The sequence below is a fragment of the Gopherus flavomarginatus genome, chromosome 2, assembly GCF_025201925.1.
Source record: "Gopherus flavomarginatus isolate rGopFla2 chromosome 2, rGopFla2.mat.asm, whole genome shotgun sequence".
Lineage (NCBI taxonomy): Eukaryota > Metazoa > Chordata > Testudines > Testudinidae > Gopherus > Gopherus flavomarginatus.
This window is the reverse complement of record NC_066618.1, coordinates 71,891,907-71,917,493: the sequence shown is the minus strand read 5'-3', so window position 1 is coordinate 71,917,493 and position 25,587 is coordinate 71,891,907. Positions and strand designations below refer to the sequence as shown.

The 25,587-nt window shown below is 40.8% G+C and overlaps 1 protein-coding gene across 1 annotated transcript in view; it reads left to right on the top strand.

Annotated features, from left to right (window-relative positions):
• Positions 1-25,587, top strand: part of ZNF385D (zinc finger protein 385D) — a 603,454-nt gene that overhangs the window by 148,057 nt on the left and 429,810 nt on the right. Inside the window, exon 2 of the mRNA XM_050939712.1 lies at positions 566-844. Within this exon, the coding sequence (XP_050795669.1) occupies positions 566-844 (279 nt within the window). The remainder of the gene's footprint in view (positions 1-565; positions 845-25,587) is intronic.

Genomic DNA, 25,587 nt, shown 5'->3' with positions numbered 1-25,587 from the left:
TAATCCTCATCTACGGTACTCTCAAAGTGCTTTATTAAATCAGGTAGGCATCATTCTTTCTCTTTCTCTCCCCCCTCACATTTTTTTGTACTGGAGGAAACTGAGGTATAGAGAGGAAGTACTGTTACTTGCCCAAAACAGAGTCAGTTATTAATAGAGCTGGGAACAGAACAAAGGTTTCCAGGTTTCTAGTTCTGTGACCCTAACCACTAGAGTAATGTTCCATTCACATAATGGTTCATTCTGCTCTTTTTGTTCAGCTAATGAACAAATACAGCAAAATAACTGGAAAGTCAGAATAGAACTGAATTAGAAAAGGATTTTGCAGTGACAGTTTAACTCCAGGGACAGACTTACAGGTCCTGTTAAAATGTGTAAATACTTGCCTTCGCTTAACTTTGGAGTTTAATGAACACTCACCAAGAGGAAGCAAAATGTGTGAAATGGAACTGTATATTTTAAGGGCTGATATAAAATATGAAGACTAACCAATAGTGGTTCTCTCTACTTTCCAGGTATTGATACTGTGCATCGTTCACGATTTTGTTTTATTTTTTTTTTTTAGAAAATATGAAGAAGCCCTGGAGCCCTGATGTCCCCCATGGTAATCATTCTTACAGCCCAGGTTTCCCAAGTATACCAGACAGGGAAAGCGAGACAGAATTAGCACCTGATGACAGTGAGGAAAAGCAAGAGAAAGAGAAAAAACACACCAATTTCACTTTGTGCAATGTTTGTAACATTCAGTTGAACTCTGCTGCTCAAGCACAAATCCACTATAATGGCAAATCACATCAGAAGAGATTAAAGCAGCTCAGCAATGGGAATCTTAAAAATGATAAAGGTAAGCTTTAAAAATATATATCTTCTGTCTTGTGTGAGGTGTACACACTTGTCTGCTTAGTTCATGCAGGCCTATTTAAACAATTTAAATTGTTGGTTCTTTGCAATATTAATGTAATTGACTTTGGCAAATATGTCATGTGAAAAATGTTCATTTTATCAGTATTTCAGCTTTTTTTTTTGGTAGTACTCTACTTTAGTTTCTGTGCCAGTAAGAAATAGAAACAGCAAAGTTGATATCCTATGCCTATAACACTGAGTAGCAGCATTAGGTTTAAGGTTTTTAAATGACTTAAATATGCCTCCTAGTGAATCTTCATGTTAGCGTTCTCTTTTTGGTAAATATCAGATTAAAACAAATGGAACTAAACTTATGTCAAAATGTTCTCTGTGCAAGCCAAGTAAACTTGTACCACAATTTAGCTCACTATGTACTATGTGGTAGGTAAAGAGTATTATTGATATGAATCTGCGAAAAACAACATTAAATACTATTTAAAGATCCACAGCAAATCGCAGTTAATAGAAAGAATCCCATTGGCTTCAGTGGATTTTGGATGAGACCAAACCTGAGTGTTTAAGCCTGTTGCTAATGTTTTTTTATCTGTATTGTTTCAAAGGTATTGGTTTAAACTTCGATGCACACACTGTTGTTGGTCCAGGTTCTTCCTATACTCCACTTGCATTTTACATAGTTTAAACCTATTCAGTGGCTTTTGGTGTCTTCAGACTTTGATTGAGCTTAAAGCCTGTTAATAGAGTGTTTACCTTTCATATTTTTAAGGCAGTAGCAACACTTGTTGAAATTAATTGACTATTTGCATATCTGATTCTAATTGTTGTTTTGCATATAGGGATAATACACTAATACTATGTATAAAGATACTTTTGTTGCTGGTGTATTTTACAGTATATGCTAAGAAAATCATTCCAAGCCTGATCCTGTTTGATTTGCTCATTCAAGTCTTAATCCATGTCCCACTGAAGTTTATCAAAAGACTCTAATTGACTTCAATGGGAGATGGATCAAAGATTCTGTTATGTTAACGAGACCAACTGACATCTGTGAGAGTTTTGCCTGAGTAGTTTTGGTCACTTGGTGCAGTGTTTCTCTATATGTAATCAAGGTGAATGAGATGCTTATAATATAAACATGTTAGAAATGTATGTACAGAAGCAGAAGGAACCAATCTGAGATAGTATCTCTTAACATCATTTTGTTTTTTTCATATAAAAGGAAGGAAAAATATAGGTTTCATCTAGGATCAGTGTAGTTATTTATGTATTTTCAAACAATACGTGGATGCTCCAGTCATAGTTAAAGGCTCCATTATTCTAGACACTGTACAAACACTGAGCAAAATATATGGTATCTGCACTCAAAAGCTTAGTTTAATATTAACTTATCTAATACCTTAAATTCTTAGGCCCCGATCCTGCAATGTGTAGTTCTCAGCTGGGCTGCTATAGACTCATAGACTCTAGGACTGGAAGGGACCTCGAGAGGTCATCGAGTCCAGTCCCCTGCCCTCATGGCAGGACCAAATACTGTCTAAACCATCCCTGATAGACATTTATCTAACCTACTCTTAAATATCTCCAGAGATGGAGATTCCACAACTTCCCTAGGCAATCTATTCCAGTGTTTAACTACCCTGACAGTTAGGAACTTTTTCCTAATGTCCAACCTAAATCTCCCTTGCTGCAGTTTAAGCCCATTGCTTCTTGTTCTATCATTGGAGGCTAAGGTGAACAAGTTTTCTCCCTCCTCCTGATGACACCCTTTTAGATACCTGAAAACTGCTATCATGTCCCCTCTCAGTCTTCTCTTTTCCAAACTAAACAAACCCAATTCCTTCAGCCTTCCTTCATAGGTCATGTTCTCAAGACCTTTAATCATTCTTGTTGCTCTTCTCTGGACCCTCTCCAATTTCTCCACATCTTTCTTGAAATGCGGTGCCCAGAACTGGACACAATACTCCAGTTGAGGCCTAACCAGCGCAGAGTAAAGCGGAAGAATGACTTCTCGTGTCTTGTTTACAACACACCTGTTAATGCATCCCAGAATCACGTTTGCTTTTTTTGCAACAGTATCACACTGTTGACTCATATTAAGCTTGTGGTCCACTATGACCCCTGGATCTCTTTCTGACATACTCCTTCCTAGACAGTCTCTTCCCATTCTGTATGTGTGAAACTGATTGTTCCTTCCTAAGTGGAGCACTTTGCATTTATCTTTATTGAACTTCATCCTGTTTACCTCAGACCATTTCTCCAACTTGTCCAGATCATTTTGAATTTTGACCCTGTCCTCCAAAGCAGTTGCAATCCCTCCCAGTTTGGTATCGTCCGCAAACTTAATAAGCGTACTTTCTATGCCAACATCTAAATCGTTGATGAAGATATTGAACAGAACCGGTCCCAAAACAGACCCCTGCGGAACCCCACTTGTTATACCTTTCCAGCAGGATTGGGAGCCATTAACAACTACTCTCTGAGTACGGTTATCCAGCCAGTTATGCACCCACCTTATAGTAGCCCCATCTAAATTGTACTTTCCTAGCTTATCTATAAGAATATCATGTGAGACTGTATCAAATGCCTTACTGAAGTCTAGATATATCACATCCACCGCTTCTCCCTTATCCACAAGGCTCGTTATCCTATCAAAGAACGCTATCAGATTAGTTTGACACGATTTGTTCTTTACAAATCCATGCTGGCTATTCCCTATCACCTTACCACCTTCCAAGTGTTTGCAGATGATTTCTTTGATTACCTGCTCCATTATCTTCCCTGGCACAGAAGTTAAACTAACTGGTCTGTAGTTTCCTGGGTTGTTTTTATTTCCCTTTTTATAAATGGGCACTATATTTGCCCCCTTCCAGTCTTCTGGAATCTCCCCTGTCTCCCATGATTTCCCAAAGATAATAGCTAGAGGCTCAGATACCTCTTCTATTAACTCCTTGAGTATTCTAGGATGCATTTCATCAGGCCCTGGTGACTTGCAGGCATCTAACTTTTCTAAGTGATTTTTTACTTGCTCTTTCCTTATTTTCTCTTCTAAACCTACCCTCTTCCCATAAGCATTCACTATACTAGACATTCCTTCAGACTTCTCAGTGAAGACCGAAACAAAGAAGTCATTAAGCATCTCTGCCATTTCCAAGTCTCCCGTTACTGTTACCCCCTCCTCACTGAGCAGTGTGCCTACCCTGTCCTTAGTCTTCCTCTTGCTTCTAATGTATTGATAAAAAGTCTTCTTGTTTCCCTTTATTCCCATAGCTAGTTTGAGCTCATTTTGTGCCTTTGCTTTTCTAATCTTGCCTCTGCATTCCTGTGTTATTTGCCTATATTCATCCTTCGTGATCTGACCTAGTTTCCATTTTTTATATGACGCCTTTTTATTTTGTAGGTCACGCAAGATCTCAAGGGTAAGCCAAGGTGGTCTTTTGCCACATTTTCTATCTTTCCTAACCATCGGAATAACTTGCTTTTGGGCCCTTAATAGCGTCCCTTTGAAAAACTGCCAACTTTCCTCAGTTGTTTTTCCCCTCAGTCTTAATTCCCATGGGACCTTGCCTATCAGCTCTCTGAGCTTACCAAAATCTGCCTTCCTGAAATCCATTGTCTCTATTCTGCTGTACTCCCTTCTACCCTTCCTTAGAATTGCAAATTCTATGATTTCATGATCACTTTCACCCAAGCTTCCTTCTACTTTCAAATTCTCCACAAGCTCCTCCCTATTTGTTAAAATATGTCCATGCAGAGCTACACTGAAATCAGCGGAGCTCTATCTGATTGTAGCAGTCTGTTTGCATGCTATAAGTTACAGGACTGAGGCCTTATATGATGTATATACGATTGTCTTGTGTGTTTTCTTCAAACTAAATGCATATCTTAAAATGTTCTGTAATAAAATCCACTTCTGGGGTGAAATTCAACCTGTGCATAGGGGTTGCCAAGTTTCTAATAGCAGAAAACCGAAACCCTTGCCCGCCCCTTTTCCAGGGCCCAGCCCCTGCTCACTCCATCCTCCCTCCTTCCCTTCCTCCCTCTCCCCCAACCATCACTCACTCATTTTCACTGGGGTGGGGCAGGGGGTGGGGCAGGGGGTTGGGGTGTGTGGGGGGGGTGCAGGCTCTGGCTGGGGGTGTGGGCTCTGCGGGTTGGGCAGGGGATGAGAGGTTTGGAGTGCTAGAGGGGTTTCCTGGTTGGAGGTGTGCAGGCTCTAGAGTGGGGCCGGGGATCAGGGGTTTGAGATGCAGAAGGGGGCTCTCGGCTGGGGCTGAGGGGTTTGGAGTGTGAGAGGGGGCTCAAAGCTGTGGCAGGGGGTTGGAGTGTGGAAGAGAGTGTGGGGTGCAGGCTCCGAGAGGGAGTTTGAGTTGGAGGAGGATGCTCGGGATTGGAGTGCGGGCTCCAGGAGGGAGTTTGGGTGCAGGAAGGGGCTCAGGGCCGGTGTGGGCTCCGGGCAGCGCTTAGCTCAGGCAGCTCCTGGAAGTGGCCAGCATGTCCCTCTAGCTCTGCGGCCAGGTGGCTCTGTGCACTGCAGTTTCTGGTGAATGGCAGCTGTAAAGCTGGCGCTCGGGGTGGGGACAGCGCATGGAGCCCCAGTGGCCAGCCCTATGCATAGTCTGCAGCCTGTCAGCCCCACTGCACTGACAACTGGACTTTTCATGACCCAGACAGAGGAGCTGACTGGAGCCACCAGGGTCCCTTTTCGACTGGGTGTTCTGATAACCCTACCTGTGCAAAGTACTAATACAAGGTGTATGCACAATATGTATCCTGAAAACAGGTTTTAAGTTGTGTGTAGTCTTTATGCTGCCTCTGTGCACATAGCAGCAGCTCACCATTTGAGAATCTGTTGGAAATAATGTGATAATGTTGCTGAAATATAATGGGAATGAATATTTCACCATGTATAGGTGAATGTGTCTTTTTTTTCCTTTAAAACAACCCAAACGCTGTCTTTTAGAACTGTAGGACTGCTAAGGAGTAGTTTTATGGAACTGTTCATAGTTTAGGTGTAGGCATAATCCCTATTAATTTTATTGGGAGTTGTGCACATGATTTAAACACCAACAATGCTGATCATCAAAAGCACTGAGGTTATAAAAAATAAATCATTGTTATTATTAAATGTCTTCAATGAAATGCAGATTGGATTATTGTAGTTAAATGTGCACTAATTTATGAGATTATAAAAAGTGCTCCTTGTAAGAAAAACAAGTTTATTTTTGTACTTTTATGCCATGGCAGCAACAGAACTTGTCATGAAGCATCACTGAAATGAGTAATGTGTAAGATACACAGGACTTGAATAATATTGAAGTATTTATATTTCAGAGTTACCTGAAATATAGAGTATTTATTCTTGTCTCCTCTAAAATATCCCCACATTATTTATGGCTGCATCCATCAGAGCGGAGGTAATTGCACATCTAGCTCCTTGTTTGTGAGTGCAGTTTTTCAGTTTGCTTGAAGAAATGCAAGGTTTTTCACCCATGCCAGTCTGTTTAGAAAACAGCCGAAAATGTGGGCCTGGTTAACTTCATACCATGTCTAGAGAGCATAGGAAATCCTGCAAAATCAGAAAGTCTTCACACAATGTATGGTAAGTGAATCTTTTTTGTGTATTGTCCTCTTTGCCTAACTATTTCTGTATCAAGGTTTTGGTACCTTGAATTAGGAATTGGCAAAATCTCAGCACTGCTGCAGGTTTTGTTTGTGTTTCATTGTTTTCATTTCCATTCTGTTCTGCCATTGAAAATAGGTTAGACATTAAACTTTATTAATCTGCATTTTCCCAGCAGACATAGATGCCGGAACTAGGAGTGCCCTGGCTTGAAATATTCAGGGTTTACAGTTTGGTTCAATGGCTTTTAGGACCCTTCCTATAAAAATTGTTCCAGCACCCTGACAGAATCTCAAAGCCAATACAATAGTACATTTTAACTAATCCCTGAGAGCGGACAGAATATAATCTAGTGGTATATGCTCTCATCTTCATACACAGGGATTTACAAACACCATTTCCATTAGCAAGAGTTGCACATGTAAATCCCTGGATATTGAGATGAGAATGATACTCCACCTTGAAACAGCTATTTTGATAAAGATAATAGTTATAATTTGATCCCTTTCATGTGGGATATATATTAAAATATTAGGTGCTATTTATGTATCAAATTCTGTACAAACTAAATATATCTGAGTATTAAAAAATCTTCAAAAATAGATATTATTTAAACCAACAGGGTCAAAGCATCCAACCACGTAGCCTGTGAAGTGCTGCTTATATGCAGAGTCAGTGTGGAAACGCAAGGATCCACAGGGATGGCTCTGACCTCGTGGATCCCCGTGGAATCTGCTAGGTTTTGGGGTAGGTCACACATGCTTTTCCACCCACTGATGGGATAGTGTGGGCAGGAGCAAGCTCCATGGGAGTAGGTAACTTAAACCCATTGAATTTTAGGCAGGATTTTACAGTGGACTTGTTTACTTAAAAACTGAGAGTATAATATGGCCCTGAGTGAGACCTGGCCCATTTGTTTTATCACCAGTAGCATAGCTGGGGGGAAGCAGGGCAGCGGCCACTCTCCCACTGAGCACAAGTGGCTCCTTTTCAATTTCTTGGTGCCTTTTTAATTTTTACTCACCCGGTGGCACTTCGGTGGCAGGCCCTTCACTTGCTCTGGGCCCACTGCTCTTCAGGTGCCGAAATGCCGCCGAAGACCCGCAGAGTGAGTGAAGGCCCCGCCGCCAAGGTGCCACTGAAGACTTGGAATGCCGCCCCGTCAGTAAAAGCGTCGCCAGGTGAGTAAAAGTGCCGCAGCTGGTGGCGCCTTTTTTTGTGATGGCTTCCCCTGTTCCCTCCACCTGGCTACGCCACTGTTTATCAAATGCACATGGATGAATACTTTCAGCACTCTTTCTGCAATAACTGTTGCTTAAATAATGCCATAAACTTTTAAAATAGGCTATTGAGCTGCTTTCTTTATAAAATACCATTATATATACATATGTGTATAAAATCTGATTGTAAAAGCAGGGACTTACTAAGCCCAATGTACAGGTTTATTGTCCAATCATTCTTAATAGACTAAACTCTGCTGTAAATTAAATGATGAAAACAAACTGAAGCCTTTGTTTCATGAAAAAGTTTCCTAAACCGTACACATCAGCAGTTACTGGACATCTCCTGTGTTGTCTGGCACAGTGAAGTGCTTGCATCTGCAGTAGAAAATCCTGTTTCCAAGCTCAGTGATTCACTGATTGCAAAGACATCCAAGATCAATGCAATGCAGAAGAGTATGTTTTTTTGAAGATAATACGCAATTGCAAGATCAACAACGAGTCCGGTGGCACCTTAAAGACTAACAGATTTATTTGCTTTATGCCCAAATAAATCTGTTAGTCTTTAAGGTGCCACTGGACTCCTTGTTGTTTTTGTAGATACAGACTAACACTGCTACCCCTTGATACTTGACACAATTGCAAGGTTGGTGAAAATGTGAGTGCAATTGCTCCTTGTTTTTTGTCATCTGTGAGTTATTTCCACAAAGCAAGAAGAGTTTGAGTGTTTTATATTGCGAGGGGAGTAATAGAAATTGAGAACAGATTTATGTGAAGTGACAGCAGGGCTGCCCAGAGGATTCAGGGGGTCCGGGGCAAAGCAATTTTGGGGGCCTCTTCCATTAAAAAAAAGTGGCAATACTATAGAATACTATATTCTCATGGGGGCCCTTAGGGGCCTGGGGCAAATTGCCACACTTGCCCCCCACCTCTGGGCGGCCTTGAGTAACAGCCCCTCTCTTGCTTCCAAACAAATTTGCAATGGGCTACTGAATAGAAGTAGGATTCGGCTGTATTATGTTTGACTGTGCAATTAAAACTTCTCACTACAGTCTTTATCTTCAGAATATAAACCAGATAGACTAGATATCTGGCTAAATATAAACCAAATATTTTTTAAAAAGTTACTGTACTTTAGTATCCATACATTATTTAATTATAAATTACATTGTCTTAAATATAAAGCCTGTTTATCAGAAAAAAATACAGGGTATAAACAGCAGCATTACCGTGGTAAAAATGGCATCTCTTTGCAGGTATATCAGTGCCTGTATTGAATTTTTGAAACTGAGAAGGAAAAACACCTTAGGGCTTTCTTTAAAGTAATTGCTGAGCAATGTGAACAAATGAGGTGCTGCTACAACTAAAACTGCTTCCCTGTGCAATAGTTTTTGTCAATATTTTAAATAAGGTAGAAAATACTGGCATATAGAAGATGAGTACAAAATGCATATGATGCCACTTCCCATGACTTTAAAAAATTGCATTCTAGGGCATTATTTGTTGTTTTGAACACAGAAGCCATTTATTTCAGTGAAGCAGTTGGCAACAGGTCTTTTACCAAGCTCTATGATTATTCATTTCCTGAATTCACAACCCAGGCCAAGAATTATTCAATATAGTGAGTCCTATTTACTGTCTTATAAACTGAAATCCAGGTCTTTTCAGGAACATAAAAATTCCATTCTTATAAACTGGATCTTAAATTTATTGTTATGTAAGCCAGTCCTGTGTGTGTGTGTTTTCTTAGAAACTTATATTTTAAAAGGGTGACATATATTACTATTAAATGTTCAGTTTGTACTTGCTGCTAATTGTAGAGACTTGTTACGCTCATAATTCAGTACTAAATACTGAGCATCAGTAGTCAATCCATAGTTATGTTTACATTGAGATTTGTGCTTAAAATCCATCTGTTTTACGCTTTAATGGTTGAATTTAGTTTCCAAAGATACCACAATAGCTATCACTTTAGTAAAATTCTTATAATCAGGTGCAAAGGAAACATCTAAATATTAGCCCATTTTGAAAAAATAAGATGGTGACTTTTTCTATAGCTAAGAAACCTGAATCACTTCAAACTCCAGTATTCTCCTAACCTCCTACATAAAGGCCACTTTTCAAATATTACACTTAACACAAAAACTGTTACTCCCTTTGTGACACTGCACCCTGTATTCTTCATAGTAATATTATTATATATGATATGATTATGGAATAGTTATGGTGCATTTTGTACAAGATGGGGTGTGTAAGGTATCACTGGAAGAGTTATGATTTGCTGAATATGATTATCCCATTTGTATGCATATATCATTTTTGTATCTGAAGTTATGAATATTGACTACGTATCTGTATTTCACATGTAGTCACACCTGGGTGACACCCACTAGGCAACATGCTTCCCATCTAAATAGCTGGTTGTGAAGGATCCATTCAGGGTAATAGGCCAGTAGGCAAAACAATAGGCCTTAGGGAGGAGCTTATCCCCTACCTGGTGAGCCTTCCTGTGGATGTTTCAGCCAGCCTGTAAGTATGGCTGCTATGACTCTGCAAGGGCATGTGACCAGCCCACATGACTCTGGACTCCATTTTAGGATGTCTGTATTTTTCCACAAACTGGTCTGGGAACCAAGTTTGAAACAAAGGGTTCCCACCATATATTAAAGCTGTATAAGGCAGGGAGTGACATCATCTGTTGTCCATCAGTCCCCCACAATTGAACATGTAGAAGAAGCTCCAAAAGAAAATGGCTTGGAATGGGGGTGAGAGATTGTTAATTCAAATCCTATCCTACTTGTACGTTAAACATAGTTTGTGTTTTTGTTTGTTTACTAGATAATCTGCTTTGATCTCTTTGTTATCACTTATAATCACTTAAAATCTATCCTTTTGTAGTTAAACCTATTTTATGTTTTAATATAAACCAGTACATTTGGAGTGAAATGCTTGGGAATCTTAGCTCAAGGGGCAAGGGTTGTTGCATTTCCTCTCCACATTGAGGGAGGGGTGAACTCTATGACCTTATACTGTACAGTTCCCTGTGCAGCACAAGATGGTATAATTTTGGGTTTATACTCCAGAGGAGGGTGCATGCCTGGGGAGCTGGGAAACTGGCTGTTTATTGTTTGCACTCAGTCCAGTTTAGGTGAGCGGCACCACCTGCTGTCATGTTGGATGATAACAGGGACTGGGAGCTGAAATATTTGAGGAATTTTTATCAGTTTCACCAAATTGTTGACGTCAACCCGAACCCAAAAATATCAAAAAAGTTGAAAGATTTCAATTTTTCAGTTTGACATGATTTTTCACTTTGAAATTTCCTTCAATAACTTAAAAAAACCCTTGAAAATGTTGGAAATCAAAACACAATATTTTGTTTCAGCTTGAACAAAACATTTTTATTTGAGCCAAAACAACTTTTTGATTTTATGGAAAAAAATTGGTTTTCAGTTGACTCAAAATACTTCTTAAAATTTCTCTGAATTGCCAGCAAATTGGACAATCAGTTATTCTTACAACTCTAGTCCTCAGGAGGGTTCTTACTACCCTGAACTCAAGTAGCTTGTTGTCCAAGCTTCTTTTTTTAATCTCACCTTCTCAGCAAGTTCCTTCCAATCAGTAAATTCAGGATGACTTATCCCTGGGATTGGCAACCTTTGGCACCAGGTAAGCATCCTGGCGGGCCAGGCCGGTTTGTTTACCTACCATGTCCACAGGTTCGGCCGACTGCGGCTCCCACTGGCCATGGTTTGCCGTCCCAGGCCAATGGGGGCTGCGGGAAGTGGCATAGGCTGAGGGATGTGCTGGCCACCACTTTCTACCACCCCCATTGGCCTGGAGTGGTGAACTGTGACCAGTGGGAGCCATGATCAGCCAAACCCGCAGACGCGGCAGGTAAACAAACCAGCCTGACCCACCAGGGTGCTTACTCTGGCAGGCCACGTGCCAAAGGTTGCTGATCCCTGACTTATCCTCCGGTTTAAATCTACTTTTGACTCCTAAAGCTGCTGACATTTGGAAAGAGGCCTCAGCTGAGCAACACAACAGGCTCCTCCTGGGTATTCTATAATGATTTTCAAATGTCATAGCTAGCTATCTCTGGAGAAGTGAGATCAGCTAAGTGCTGTGCACCATCACAAGTGCACTGTCTGCCACTGCATCCAGATGCTAATTTTTGCTCTTGTTGCAATACACTTGTCTGCTTCCCTTTCCATCAGACTGTTATGCCTGTTACTGAAATATTAATATTAACTGTTGCTTATGAAAATATCTTACAAGAAAAATACTCTCATTTTATAGCACTACTTGTGCTTACAAAGATATACTTCTTTTTAATTGGACTTCTTCTGATGAATTCAGTGATGTCTCAATACACAGTTTGTGACATCACAATTAATCTCATTGGAAACAGTTCGGATGTCACTGAATGCCTGTTCCTTTATTCTTGATTCAATCACACATGCCAGGTATGTGTTGCTTATGTTCAAAGGCAATTGGCACAATGGAACCTACATTAATAAAATGTTTATAAGTGCAAGTACATGCATTTAATTACACTTGTGCAAACCTCTAATGCAGACAAACTGAACATGTATAAAGTGGGGCTTATATAACACAGAGGTCAGGAGAACTGAGAAATGTTCTATTGCATTGATTTTGTTCAGTATCAATTTCCAGTTTCACAAATAGTTATTGAAAGGGTTTTGAGTTTGGAAAGTCACTTTTAGTGGTAAGAGAGAATACCGAATTAGTGCCATATTAAGAATGACTTGTATATTGATTTCTTGGTCTTGATATTGTTAAGCTCACCCAGATGTATGAACTTCCTTTAATATAGATGTCACATATACAAAGCAAAGGTAGTTAAACAGTTGTGGTTTTTTTTTCCAGGTTTCAGTAGAGGGATATGACGTGCTGGAGATCTAGAGACTAAGTTCAAGCTTTTTAGCAATTGGGAGGGAAAGATGTTGGCCATCTCCAGGATCTCTTTTATCATCTATAATGACATATTGGCATGGTGGTGTAAATTGCTGTCAAGTTTACATCATCTCAGGATGGTCTTACTGAATCTGAGAGAAGAAATTTATTAATAGCTGTGCAGTCCCTTATGCAGGTGGTGATGTTATCTATTTCAGATTTTAAGGTGACCACTGTACCATATATGATAATATTAGAGAACCTTTTACTGAAGACAGTGTGACATTACCCAGCATACAATCTGGATTGATGAACTACAGTGTCCCCTCAGTTCTCCAACCTAACCTGCCTTTTACACTGCTTTGCTGGGAGAGCTACCACACCTGGTCTGCTCTCTCACAGCCTCCAGTATGTAAGTTACTTCTAGTTGTATTGTATGAGTTCTATAGCCAGACACACTTGAATTACACTGCAGTGCAACACCAGAAAATTCACAGTCTCAGACTTTTCCCCCAGAAACGTATGTCTTGTACTGCCTAGCTGTCTCCTGGTCAATACAAGCTCGTATAAAATCCATCATTTTATTAATAGAAAATGATATACACTAATCCTGTTATCCCAAAAGGAGTTTCCCAAACACTACAGTCCAAATACACTGGTTTATATAAAACAATAAAACAAATGTATTGACTAAAGAAAGATAGATTTTAAGTGATTACCAGTAATGAGGCAGAATTTGTTACAAGAGAAGAAAAGTAAAATCCAACTAATGCCTAATTTAACAAGCTAAAATAATTTCAAAGCAAAGGTCTCTCTCCTCATGTATTTCAGAAGTCTTATTGGCTGAATTTCTTTCAGTCAGTATCCCTCCCCCAGTCCAATGCTGCTGCCTCAGGAAGGAACCTCAAGAAGTCATCAAGTCCAGCTCCCTGCACTGAGACAAGTCCTAGTAAACCTAGACCATCCCTGACAAGTGTTTGTCCAACCTATTCTTAAAAACCACCAGTGATGGGGATTCCACAGCCTCCTGTGGAAGCCTATTCCAGAGCTTAACTACCCTTATAGTTGGAAAGATTTTCCTACTATCATAGGTAAATTTCCCTTGCTACAGATGAACCCAATAACATGTTTTCCTACCTTCACTCAACATGGAGAGCCAATTCTTCACCATCCTCTTTATAACAGCCCTTAACATATTTGAAGAATGCTATCAGATCCACCCTCAGCTGTCTTTTCTCAAGAGCAAACATGGTTAACATGGGAGTTCTCTAGCAAACTCATGATAGCTGCTAGGGAACTCAAGTGAGCACTCAGTTACTCTGTTAAGCCTGAGAGAGGCTGGAATGCTAATACATGCCTTCAGTTGAGCATAAAGATTGCCATTAGATCTAGATAAGAAGTGCCAGACCTGAAGTTTTTTCTCCCTTCCTTGTGCACCCTCACCCTACATTGAACCCCGTCTCTCTGCTTTCATCTTTTCAACTCTTCTTTCTCGTTCTGTTGCTTCTCCCAAACTTCCTTCTCCCATTATTCCCTTCATTGCTTTGTGACCCTTGTCTTGTCCTCTTCCTTTCTTACAAATGACTACACTCTCTCTACCCAAATCTATGTTTAAAACATGCTGTCATGATATAATTCCCCAATCTGAACCTTAGAGTCCAAAAGATGGGGTACCAGCATGAATTCCTCTAAGCTTAATTACCAGCTTAGATCTGATAGGCTGCCACCACCCAAAAATATAGTGTTTTGGGGCACTCTGGTCCCCCCAAAAACCTTCCCTGGGGACCCCAAGACCCAAATTCCTTGTGTCTCACAACAAAGGGGAATAAACCATTTCCCTTCCCCCTCCTTTCTTCTTCCCAGATCTTTCCCGCCCTGGGTACACTCAAAGATCACCGTGATTCAAAATCCTTGAATCACAACACCGAGAAATCAGGTTTTTTTCTCCCTCTTCTCTCCCCCTCCCAGGCTTTCCCTCCCTGGGCTATCCAGGAGAGAGAGACAGATTCAACCTCCATGAAACTAAAACACAGAGGAAATTCACCTTTCCTCCCCCACTCCTCCTTCCCTTCTCCCACCAATTCCCTGGTGAGTACAGACTCAGTTCCTTTGAGCCTTAACAAGGGGAAAAAATTACTCAGGTCTTTTAAAAAGAAAAGCTTTTAATAAAAGAAAGAAAAAAATAAGAAATCTCTGTAAAATCAAGATGGAATATTACAGAGTCTTTCAGCTTATAAACATTAGAAAGAAGTCTCCCCCCAGCACAAATACCAATCAAAATCCATCCAGCAAAATACACATTTGCAAATACAGAAAACAATCAAAAGACTATAACCACCTTTTCTACTTAATACTCACTATTCTGAATATATAAGAGACTGTGCAGGCAGATTGGCAAGAAACCTGGTTGCACGTCTAGTCCCTTTCAAGACCCAGAGAGAACAAAGCAAAACCCAAAAAACACAAACAAAGACTTTCAAATCTCGGTGGAGGGAAGCATCTTGTTTCCTGATTGGTCCTCTGGTCAGGTGTTTCAGGTTCACTGTTTGTTAACCCTTTACAGGTAAAAGAGACATTAACCCTTAACTATCTGTTTATGACACATGCTTCTTCCATAAAGATGTCAACAGTAGTGTCCTCCCAAAAGCTATTTTAAATAAAATAGATTCCTGTATCACTTTGGGACAGATACTGCCATTTGATGCATTGTTTAGCTGAACTGAATTGTCTCTCCAATTTTAAATTAATGTTCCCATAGGTAGGGATTGTTTTAATCTGTTTTGGATGCATTAAGCACACTTGAAACCCAAATACTAACATAATTATATTCATTTCAGCTACTCTAAAAATAATCCCATGTCCCATTTGTGTAATTTTAAAGCTGTATGGAAATTCCTAATCTGCCATTCTTCACTTCTTCCTGAGTGTGGCATCAATATCATTTGTGAGAGAACTAGCATTTGACTGTACTTGTTTAAATTCCCCGACTGTTGAAACCTGGTTTGTATGGTTGTATTCCCGTCTCATTCTGTTTACATCACTGGTTTCAATATAGACTATGATGATTGTGAATTCTTTCCAAGCCCTGTCAGTCACTTGTCTTCCTTTTTAATATGATGTCTTTCTCTGCTTTGGCATCTGGCGGGCAACAAATCATATGAGTCATGACCACACACTATACTTATTAACATTTCAAGGTATTAATTTCTCCCCAACTGTCCAGTTTGTCTCCCACTCTGTGTAGAGGCACATGTACAACACTTATGTCTTAAACCTACATGTCCTTCTCCTGCCATCTGTACGTGCATTGTAATAATTAGGATCTCACAGAAGTTAAAATTCTGTTTGGTAATATATCTTGTGAAATTTACATGGATCATTACAATTTTCTTTCTCTTCTGTCCACATTAATCCAGGTAGCACTTCTGTTCTTGGTCTTCTATTCTTCTCACTCAAAATCTGCCCTGTTCTTGGTAGTTGCCCTTCTGAATTATTCATCAGCTAATTTTTGATTCATTGAATATTACACACTTGAGCAAATTGGACGTCAAGATCGGGGTAAAATCCTGGCTCCACTGAAGTCAATGTCAAAACTGGCACTGATTTAATTAGAGTAAGTATTTCATCCCAACTGTCTATTTGTTGAGGCTTTTCAAGCTGGCACTGCATGCACTTTCAGTGCTTCAGGTCACTTCAGCCAGGAAGTAAGCACTAGGTTTTAAGTTGCTTATAAATAGTATAGCTGCCTTTTATGCTCTTAGTTTCTCATACTCACAGGGCCACATTAATCTCTGCTGTATCATTATAATATCAATTTTATTTTTATCGTGGTAATACCTAGAGGCAAACCAGGTCAGAAGCCCTTTGTGCTAGGTCCTGTATATACACTGAAGACAATGGGTTTACAGCAGGGATGGACTTGGCACAGTGTCTTTTGCAAATAGCACAAAAAAAGCTGAAGGAGGAGATATGCCAATTATGAGCAATTGAAAACACAACAAATCATAAGAACATGAGAATGTCCATACAGGGTCAGACCAATGGTCTTTGTAGCCCAGTACCCTGTCTGCTGACAATAGCTGTTGCCAGATGCTGCAGAGGGAATGAATAGAACAAGGAAATTACCGAGTGATCGATCCCCTGTCGTCCAGTCCCAGCTTTTGACAGAGGGATGATTAGGGACATCCAAAACAAGGGGTTGTGTCCTTAACCATCTTATCTAATAGCCATTGATGGACCTATGCTCCATGAATTCATCTAATACTTGTTTTAGCCTAGTTATATTTTTGACTTTCATAACATCCCCTGGCAGTGAGTTCCACAAGTTGACTCTGTGTTCTGTGAAGAAATACTTCCTTTTGTTTGTTTTAAACTTTCTGGGGTGACCCTGGTTCTTGTGTTATGTGAAGGAGTAAATAATACTTTCCCATTCACTTTCTCCACACCATTCATGATGTTACAGACCTCTGTCATATGCCTCCCTTATCTCTTTTCTAAACTGAACAGTCCTAGTATGTTTACTCTCTCCTTATATGGAAGCTGTTCCATACTCCTAATCATTTTTGTTGTTGTTCTCTGTATCATTTCCAATTCTAATATCTTTTTTTGAGATGAGGTGAGCAGAACTACATGCTGTACTGAAGTTGTAGGTTTACCATGGATTTATATAGTGGCATTATAATATTTTCTGTTTTATTATCTATTCTTTCCTAATTCTTTTAGCTCTTTTGACTGCTGCTGCACATTGAGCAGATATTTTCAGAGAACTATCCATGATGACTCCAAGATCTTTGTTGAGTAGTAACAGGTAACTAAGACCCCATAATTTTTATACATATAGTTGGGATTATGTTTTCCAGTTAGGGTGACCAGATAGCAAGTATGAAAAAATCAGGACAGAGTGTGGGGGGTAATAGGCACCCATATAAGAAAAATCCCCACATATCAGGACTGTCCCTATAAAATCGGGACCTCTGGTCACCCTATTTCCAGTGTACATTACTTTGCATTTATCAACATTGAATTTTATCTGCCATTTAGTTACCCATTCACCCATTTCAGTGAGATCCCTTTGAAACTCTTCATTGCTTTGCTCTTTACCGAGAATCACTCGATATATTCCCTAATTGTGTAATCATCACCAACTGTAGCCTTATTAAACCAAACTGTTCATCTTCTTACATATTTTACTCCAAGAAATCCACCATCTTATAAACTCTTAAGATTTTAACAAAGTGGTATAACTTTTCTTTTAGACTTCAAAAAAATATTTTTAGAGTCTTTCTTCTTACAAGATTCTGAAATATAGTAAATGAAAAAGGACACAGAGATAAAACAAAACAGAAAATCAGCTTTCCTTTGGGCCCAATCAGTGTCTTCAACTTTCACATCCTTCTCACAATTGGAATCCTTGCAGGATCAGGTCCTCGGTTAGTAAACCATTTGGGTTTACTATGAGGATATTTGGAAAACCGGAGGTAGTATATGCAGCTGGATCTCTTCAACTTATTTTCTGGCTGTTTTCAGTGCTGCTGCCTTTGTTTTACTGTTTACATTTTAGATATTATTGGATTTAAAAGTGGCTATTCTAGAAAAGATAGCAGTGATTGACTGACGAAGTGACAGCATTCCTTCAAGTACTCTGAACCAGACTTATTATAAAGGCGATACTGACCAGAATCTATGGGCTAACAGAATTGAGGATGCATTGAGGTATTTCAAGAAATGTCCCACCAGCTAAGCAGTGCCACCTGACCCTGTGATGTATCTTTGTTGTGCAATATTTCCAAAAATGTTAGAACTCTTTAGAAATGACAGCAAATTCTGGCAATGGCCATGTTCAGAGACAGGTTCTGACTTTACACCAGGCCTGCACAACATATGCGGCCTGTGGAGTCTCATTGTGCGGCCCCCGGGAGGATTCTAAATCCCACACACATGGCGCTCTGTGGGCAGCCCAGAGCCCTTTAAATCCCAGCTGTGGCCAGGAGTCAGAGGGTTCTGGGCTGCCGGCAGTGGCGGGGAGCCCAGAGCCCTTTAAATCCCAGCAACGGCCGGGATTCAAAGAGCTCTGGGCTGCCCGCAGAGATTCCCAGCGGCGGCTGGGATTTAAACGGCTCAGGGCTCCCCGCGGCTGCGGGCAGCTTAGAGCCCTTTGAATCCCGGCCCGCCGCTGCTGATTGCCCCCTCCCCGGACCCCTCGCCCAACTGCCCCCCAGGACCCCCACCCCCTATCTAACACCGCTGGTCCTTGTCCCCCGATTTGCCCTCTCCCGGGACCCCTGCCCCTAACTGCCCCCCAGGACCCCACCCCCTATCTAAGCCTCCCTTCTGCTTGTCCCCAACTGCCCCCTCCTGAGACCCCCCAACTTTTCCCCAGGACCCCACCCCCTACCTGTCCCCTGATAAATCCCTGGAACTCCCATGCCTATTCAACTGCTGCCTGTCCCCTGACTGCCCTCCTGAACCTCCGCCCCATCCAACCCCCCTGCTCCCTTTCCCTTGACTGCCCCCCGGAACCACCTACCCCTTCTCTAACCTCCAGCCCCCTTACCACGCCACTCAGACCAGCGTGTCTGGCTGCATGCAGCTCCAGACACGTTGCTGCCATGTTCCCCCACGGAGCCCACAGCTCCTCCCTCCCCCCAGCACCTGCCTTCCAGATTTGAACACCTCAAAATTCAGGAGTGCTCAAGCTCAGTTTGAGCAGCTGTTACTTCATTTCTCCCAAATCAAATATACTGATCCACTGTAACTTGCTGTAGAAAAAGTAGGATAAAATTGAGCAAGAAATGCTTATTAGGACTGGAAATGCTATTTTCAACAGCCATTGCCTTTTTGTTTGTTTAAAAGGAAGACAGTGATATTGCATTGGCAAATTCCCCATAGAAAGAAAAAGTGGAACAAAAGAATAATAAAGGCACCTCAACTTTTCCTCATTTATGTAGGACAGTCTTATAATATGCATCCAGGTATCCTCCAATCACACAAGCTGAAAATTGTTCCACTTTACTGCAGCTCTGTAACCATATGGGAACCAGTCCTGTCTGTGTTTTGTGCACATCCAAAATTCCTGCTGAATGACCCGCCCTGGGAGCGTTACCAGTGACCCAGGGCTGGGGTGGCAGAAAGTGTGTGTGTGTGGGCACTAGTGGGGGGGGAGCCCAGGGCTGGGGCAGCAGCGTGGTGGGGGGAGGGTACTGGTGGGGAGGAAAGGGGGAAGCCCAGCGCTGGGCAGGCAGGGGGTGTGGGTTGGTGGGGGAAGAGCCCAGACTGGGGCACCAGGGAGGTACAGGGGGGAGCCCAGGGCTGGGATGGGGGGCAGCCAAATTTTTTTTTGCTTGAGGCAGCAAAAAACCTAGAGCCGGCCCTGCTGGGATTCCCCAGCCGCCGGAGTCCTGGGCACTTTAATTTGACCCTGAGGGCTCCCAGCCACCTCTTCAGCTGGGAGCCCCCGGTTGATTTAAAATAAAGTATCACCTCCCCACCCCCAACCTTCCTTTTTGGCCCACAGCTGTTTTGGTGGGGCAGTGCTGGGGAAGGAGGGTTTGTTTCCGCAGGGCTGGGTGTTTCTGCAGGGCCGGGAGGTTTTGGCCTTCAGCTGTTTTCTTTGGAGTAATGTGGCCCTCGCCGCTTTACGAGTTGTGCAGGCCTGCTTTACACCAGCAAATCATCCTTTTCAAGTGTGCAAGAGCTATGCGATCTTGTGTCCTGGAGGAAGTGTCTTGCAGCAGCTAATAGAGTGGTAGCTGTGACTGGGGATCTAAAAGAAAGGCAATATGAAATGAAGAATAAAAATATGGAGAGAATCCTCAGGGATTAGAGACAATTTTAGTGGGCACTCTGATTAACTAATATCAGGGACTGGGTATATGGTCAAGGGATACTATTTTTTTTCTTCACATAATTCAACATAAGTTTGACAATTTCCCCAAATAAATCTCTGTTCTCAAAAAGCTTTTGAAATGCAAGACTAAAACAAACTTTGCTTTAAAACCTCTTTAAATATTTTTACAGCTCTTTAAATTGCCTACATTGTGTTTTTGTATATACCAGTTACATACACCAGCTCTCTTACTCCAAGGCAAACTACCTAGTTTAAATTAAATAGATAAGATCCTTACCTCAAAAAGATTAAATTAAGGAACAAAACTATTATAGTTTAGAACTCAGTCTTCTCAAAATTTCTTCTTCTCCCACTAGTAGCAGGGAAAAGCAGATAATGCAGGGGTCTCATCAGGTTCTCCATTAATCAAAGATACATTCAAACAAATATGTCTGTTCCTGGTGATGCACAAGAGTACAAATATTAATTGCATTTCAATATAATTCCAATAAAATAATTAACTTTTAAAGCAAATTATTGAAGCTATTAAGAGCAGAACCACTGGCATATTTATTTATAATATAGACTAAATGGCTCTGTTTAACCACAGGCACAGTAATTAAAAATAAGTTTGAATGTTTGGCATGAAAATATATGGTGGTTGGTTAATATCTAATGTTTTGTGTTGAACCAAACATATGGAACATACAATTAAAAATGTGGCATTTGAAGTCCAGTCTCAGATGTACTGTATATCAGCACCAGGGTGCTCTCAGTGTTTGAACTTAAAATCTCTCACTTCTAGAGAATAAAAAATGGTCATAATAATTCATTACGTTCTCTCTGATTCTTATCTGCAACTCTTTTGATGTCAATGGCCCTTGTTACATACAGACAAGAGAAAGCTGAATCAAAAATCATGGAAGTGCCAGGCTTGGAGAATAATGTATTATCCTGACTTGCAAAGGTGCAATTTAAAGACTTGTTACTCAGAAATGAAGTTTCTGGAGAACAGTTGTAAACTTCCAAAGTTTTATGAACATCACAAATTAAAATTGTGTAACTTCAAAAGAAAACAAGCAGTATTTCTGTAGCTAAGTAAGAACACTTAAATAAGAGAGGCTGAGCCAACATAGAGGCCTGAATACTAGTCAGTATTGGGATATTAAAGCAGAGAATGCTTTTGCCCCGGTAATCAGTCTCTCTCTCTCTCCTTTGTTTCTATTAAAAAGACTTGTTTGTAAGTAGTTATAAATTAGCCATAACATTTTGCTGTGCAGGCTGAAAATACATCTAGGCTGCAAAGTTTCAGTCCAGTAATATACATCTCTCTGGTGTTCCATCAAGACTCGCATCAGGAAATCTGCAGTGGGGCCCGGGCAGAAATTGTTTGCCCCTTGTTTTGACTTCTCTGAAGTGAGACATGCAAACTGTTGGATGGCCCTCTGTGAAAGATATTACAAAAAGGGCATTATGGAGCATGTTTTAGGTCTAGGTTTATGGACATACACTTCTTGACATGACAGTGATTTCCAGCCACAGTTCCCATCAGCTTATTCTTATTCTTAGTAGAAATACCTACATCTTGGGGCTAGCTTGAGCCTAAATAGTAGTGCAGTTCTTTTTGCAGGGTTACCTGTTCAGATATTCATGTTTACAGATGCTCATCAGAATTTTGTTGAATTGATTTTTGTAAAAGATCTAGAATAAATTAATTATTTTGGTTCATCAATTAATCTTCCAAATAGCATCTAATTGTGGCTTTAATTTGCTAGGCAAACAATATGGATAAGATCTGAAAATGCACATCAATAGGAATTGGGCATACAAATCCCTAAATTGGCTTTGAAACTCTTAGCCTACATATTTTACTAATTGACTCTACTTCTTGATAGTGTAACTGGCAAGTCCAATGAGTCAAATCACATACAATAATATATCAGAATATTTTTTCTTTAGTTTTTAAAATTTTTTCTCCAATATAGTTCCAAAAAATTAATCACCAAAAAAAATAATCTTCTATGTATTCCAGTAATAACGTGGGTCTGATGTATGCCCATGCAAGGCAAAATAATTGAGACTAAGGACTCTAACTGTATCAGGGTCTTAACATTTCTAGAATGTTGTTGTTTTTATTAATGTGTTTTGTTTTGTCTTACAACTTTTGACAGATCTGTGTGAAATCCTGAGTAATTGAGTTGTTGATAGTATTACTAATGCTAGTTGTATCTTTATGCAACATTGATTTTTGTCAATAGTAATATTAAGTGGTACAATTGCAATTCAGTGCAGTTAAAATATCTCTGGGATTTTAGTGAGAACAAATGTGCAGCTTCTTATCACTAAATTTTAGAGTAACTTCCATGCAATTATTCTTTTCTTGTTTTAGGCCTTATCAGTAATAAACTATGCTTACTGTACTACATATAATCATAGAGAAAGCTCAAGAAATCTGACTAAACTGATCCTCAATTACTCATGTGTAAATCAGTCACCATACTTTGTTTCTGGATACAGTATGCATTTCCATTTAATCTGTTCTGATGAGACTGTTCCTGGTCTACAGTCACTCTGCCATAGATAAGATGCCATTACATTTTGGTGTGCGTGCAAATGCAAAATGGCAAAAATGATGAGCTTATAATGCATTTTCTGAAGAACAAAAACATCCAATCAAATAACATGTCTGCTTCACCTTTGACAACCCTGCATACATTGGTAACTTTTGAAAGACTGCATTCATAATAAAGTATTTCACAATGTTTTTGAGCATTTTCTAAAGTAGACAAGCAAAATTAGACATGCTAGTAATAAATAAACATTTCCCCACTTGCAAGGGGGATTAGATGGACTCAGGCCATTTGGCTGCACTGCCCTGACTTAGGGGTGGTTGTGTGAAGGGAGGCCGTTAGGCCATATCAGGCCACCCACAGAGAGGCGAGCACATGAACTTGGGCATGACAAGGTTCCAACACCTCATACCTTCCCCCCCATCCCCCAAGGGGCGATAAGGTTCCAGGCCTGTCACAGGGTCTCATTGTCTTCAAAGAGAGTTTCAGCTGAGTAAACACTTGAGGGGAAAAAACTGAGGGACATTCCATGCAGCCCTTTACTGGGCAAAACTTCTGTTGACTTCAATGAGAATTTTGTCTGACAATAGGGATTGCTTGATTCGGATTTGAATAAGGACCTCAGGATTTACTGTCCTGCCCCTCTCCCGCTCCCAGTGTGCATATATAGATGCCCCAGCCTTTTTTTTTTTTAATTCAGAGCCCATAATCAGAGGCTTCACACTGTACTAAAGCTAGAAAAACAAAACCACTCTGATTCAAGCCCCAAGATAATCAAAACTGAAAAAAAAATCCCCTTTACTTGTATCTCTTGTTCTTTGTTTCACCACACAGCTAAACAAATGTAAAGATTAAAAAACAAAGCAATCTTCAAACAAGCTGAAACTTGTCTTCGTAGAAGAGGAATCTGTCTCATTTTGGAGGCTAGGTGATCTGACCATTAAATTACTGAGCAGTGCAACATATAATTCCCCACGTTAAAAGTTTAGTGATATTCGAAAGAAGTTTCTCATGGAAATATGACATCAGATGCTACCCCTACTCTGCTGGGGAAAAAAATAACACTGAAATTTGAATCAGTGTCATAGTATCTACAGCAGATTGCTAGCATCAATTATACTTCCATCCGTTTTTTAATTGTATAATCCCACAGATACAGTGATCTAAAGACAATATTAGATCTAATATGTTGACAATATGTGTGTGAGGTGGTAGTCTTGTTGTCTTTATCTCGATTTAAGATTGAAAGTCTGACAACTTCTGAGTAATGCTATATGTAGCATAAAATTTTGGCAGTAACAACTGGGAATTTTAAAAATGAAGCTGAGAAGGGGCTTCTGAGGGGTTGGAAACATGAAAGGAAAAGACCTGAGAGAAGTTCTTGCTCAGATTCATTTCAGAACAATTGGTTTAATGTTTTTTTTTTAAAATGACATTTCCCCAGCCTGCCCTTCTCTTGCCAAGTTTATGTATCATTCCATGTGCAATTTGGTTCCTGTCTTTTGCCCCAGAGGTATATATAGTTTAGTGATTATGTTGAGTATTAAATTCCAGTTATGCAGGACCTATTAATTCCTTATTTAGGCAAAACTAATGGATTTTAGTAACAATAAAGATTTGACAGGCCTTTTGTTTATATGGGTCTCTTAAAAAAACACCAAGCTAATGGTAACATACTCTGTTTATCCTTGTGAAGATGGAATAAATTGACATTTGTGGCATTTGAACCCAGGGTTCCAAGAAGTCTAGTCATTTCAACCCAAGCATTAAGCAAGTGTTCTGGAATGAACCTGAGAGAGCACTTGTCTCATGCTCCTTCCTTTTTTGCTTGCACTGAACACACACCACCAGCAAAAGTAGATAAGTTCTTTTAATTCCACCCATGTCCTTCCATAAACAAATAGTACCACTGGTAACTTCAGAATGGACCATTACAGTATCAAGGGTTATGAAATGCTTACTGTGTGCAGTGGGTGGAAACTTTTCTCCTCCCCTTTCCACTGAATAAAGTCAATTATTAGTGATCTATGGAGACATTATTTCGAACAAATCCCTCAGAAGCCCCCTGTAGGGAGGCGCCCTGGCTCCCCGCTGTGCCTGAGAGGGACGGGCTAGAACTGACGCCGGAGTGGGTGGAACCACTGCTGCCTGTCCGCACCCCCCAGAAGTCCAGGGGCGGGACAGGATGTATAAAGGCCCAGCCCCAGGGCTCAGTTAGGTGCAGGCTGCCGGAGAGGACAGACGCTGGTGCTTGAGTTCCCGCTGGGCCCAGCCTGCCCCGTGCCCGGTACCCGGAGGAGCGGCCTGAGCTTCCCTACGCCCGGTACCCGGAGGAGCGGCCTGAGCTTCCCTAAGCCCGGTACCCAGAGGAGTTCCCTGAGCTTCCCTGTGCCCGGTATCCTGAGGAGCCCATGGTCTGGGACCCACCAGACGCCGCCGGCGAGACACAGGTACCTAGAGAGGGGGAGGTTGGAAGTGGCCCGGGGGTAACTGACCCTGGTTTGGCTCCCGAAGAGCCTGAACCAATGTCAGTGTGTTGCGGCCAGGATCCCCACTGACAGCAGCGTGTCT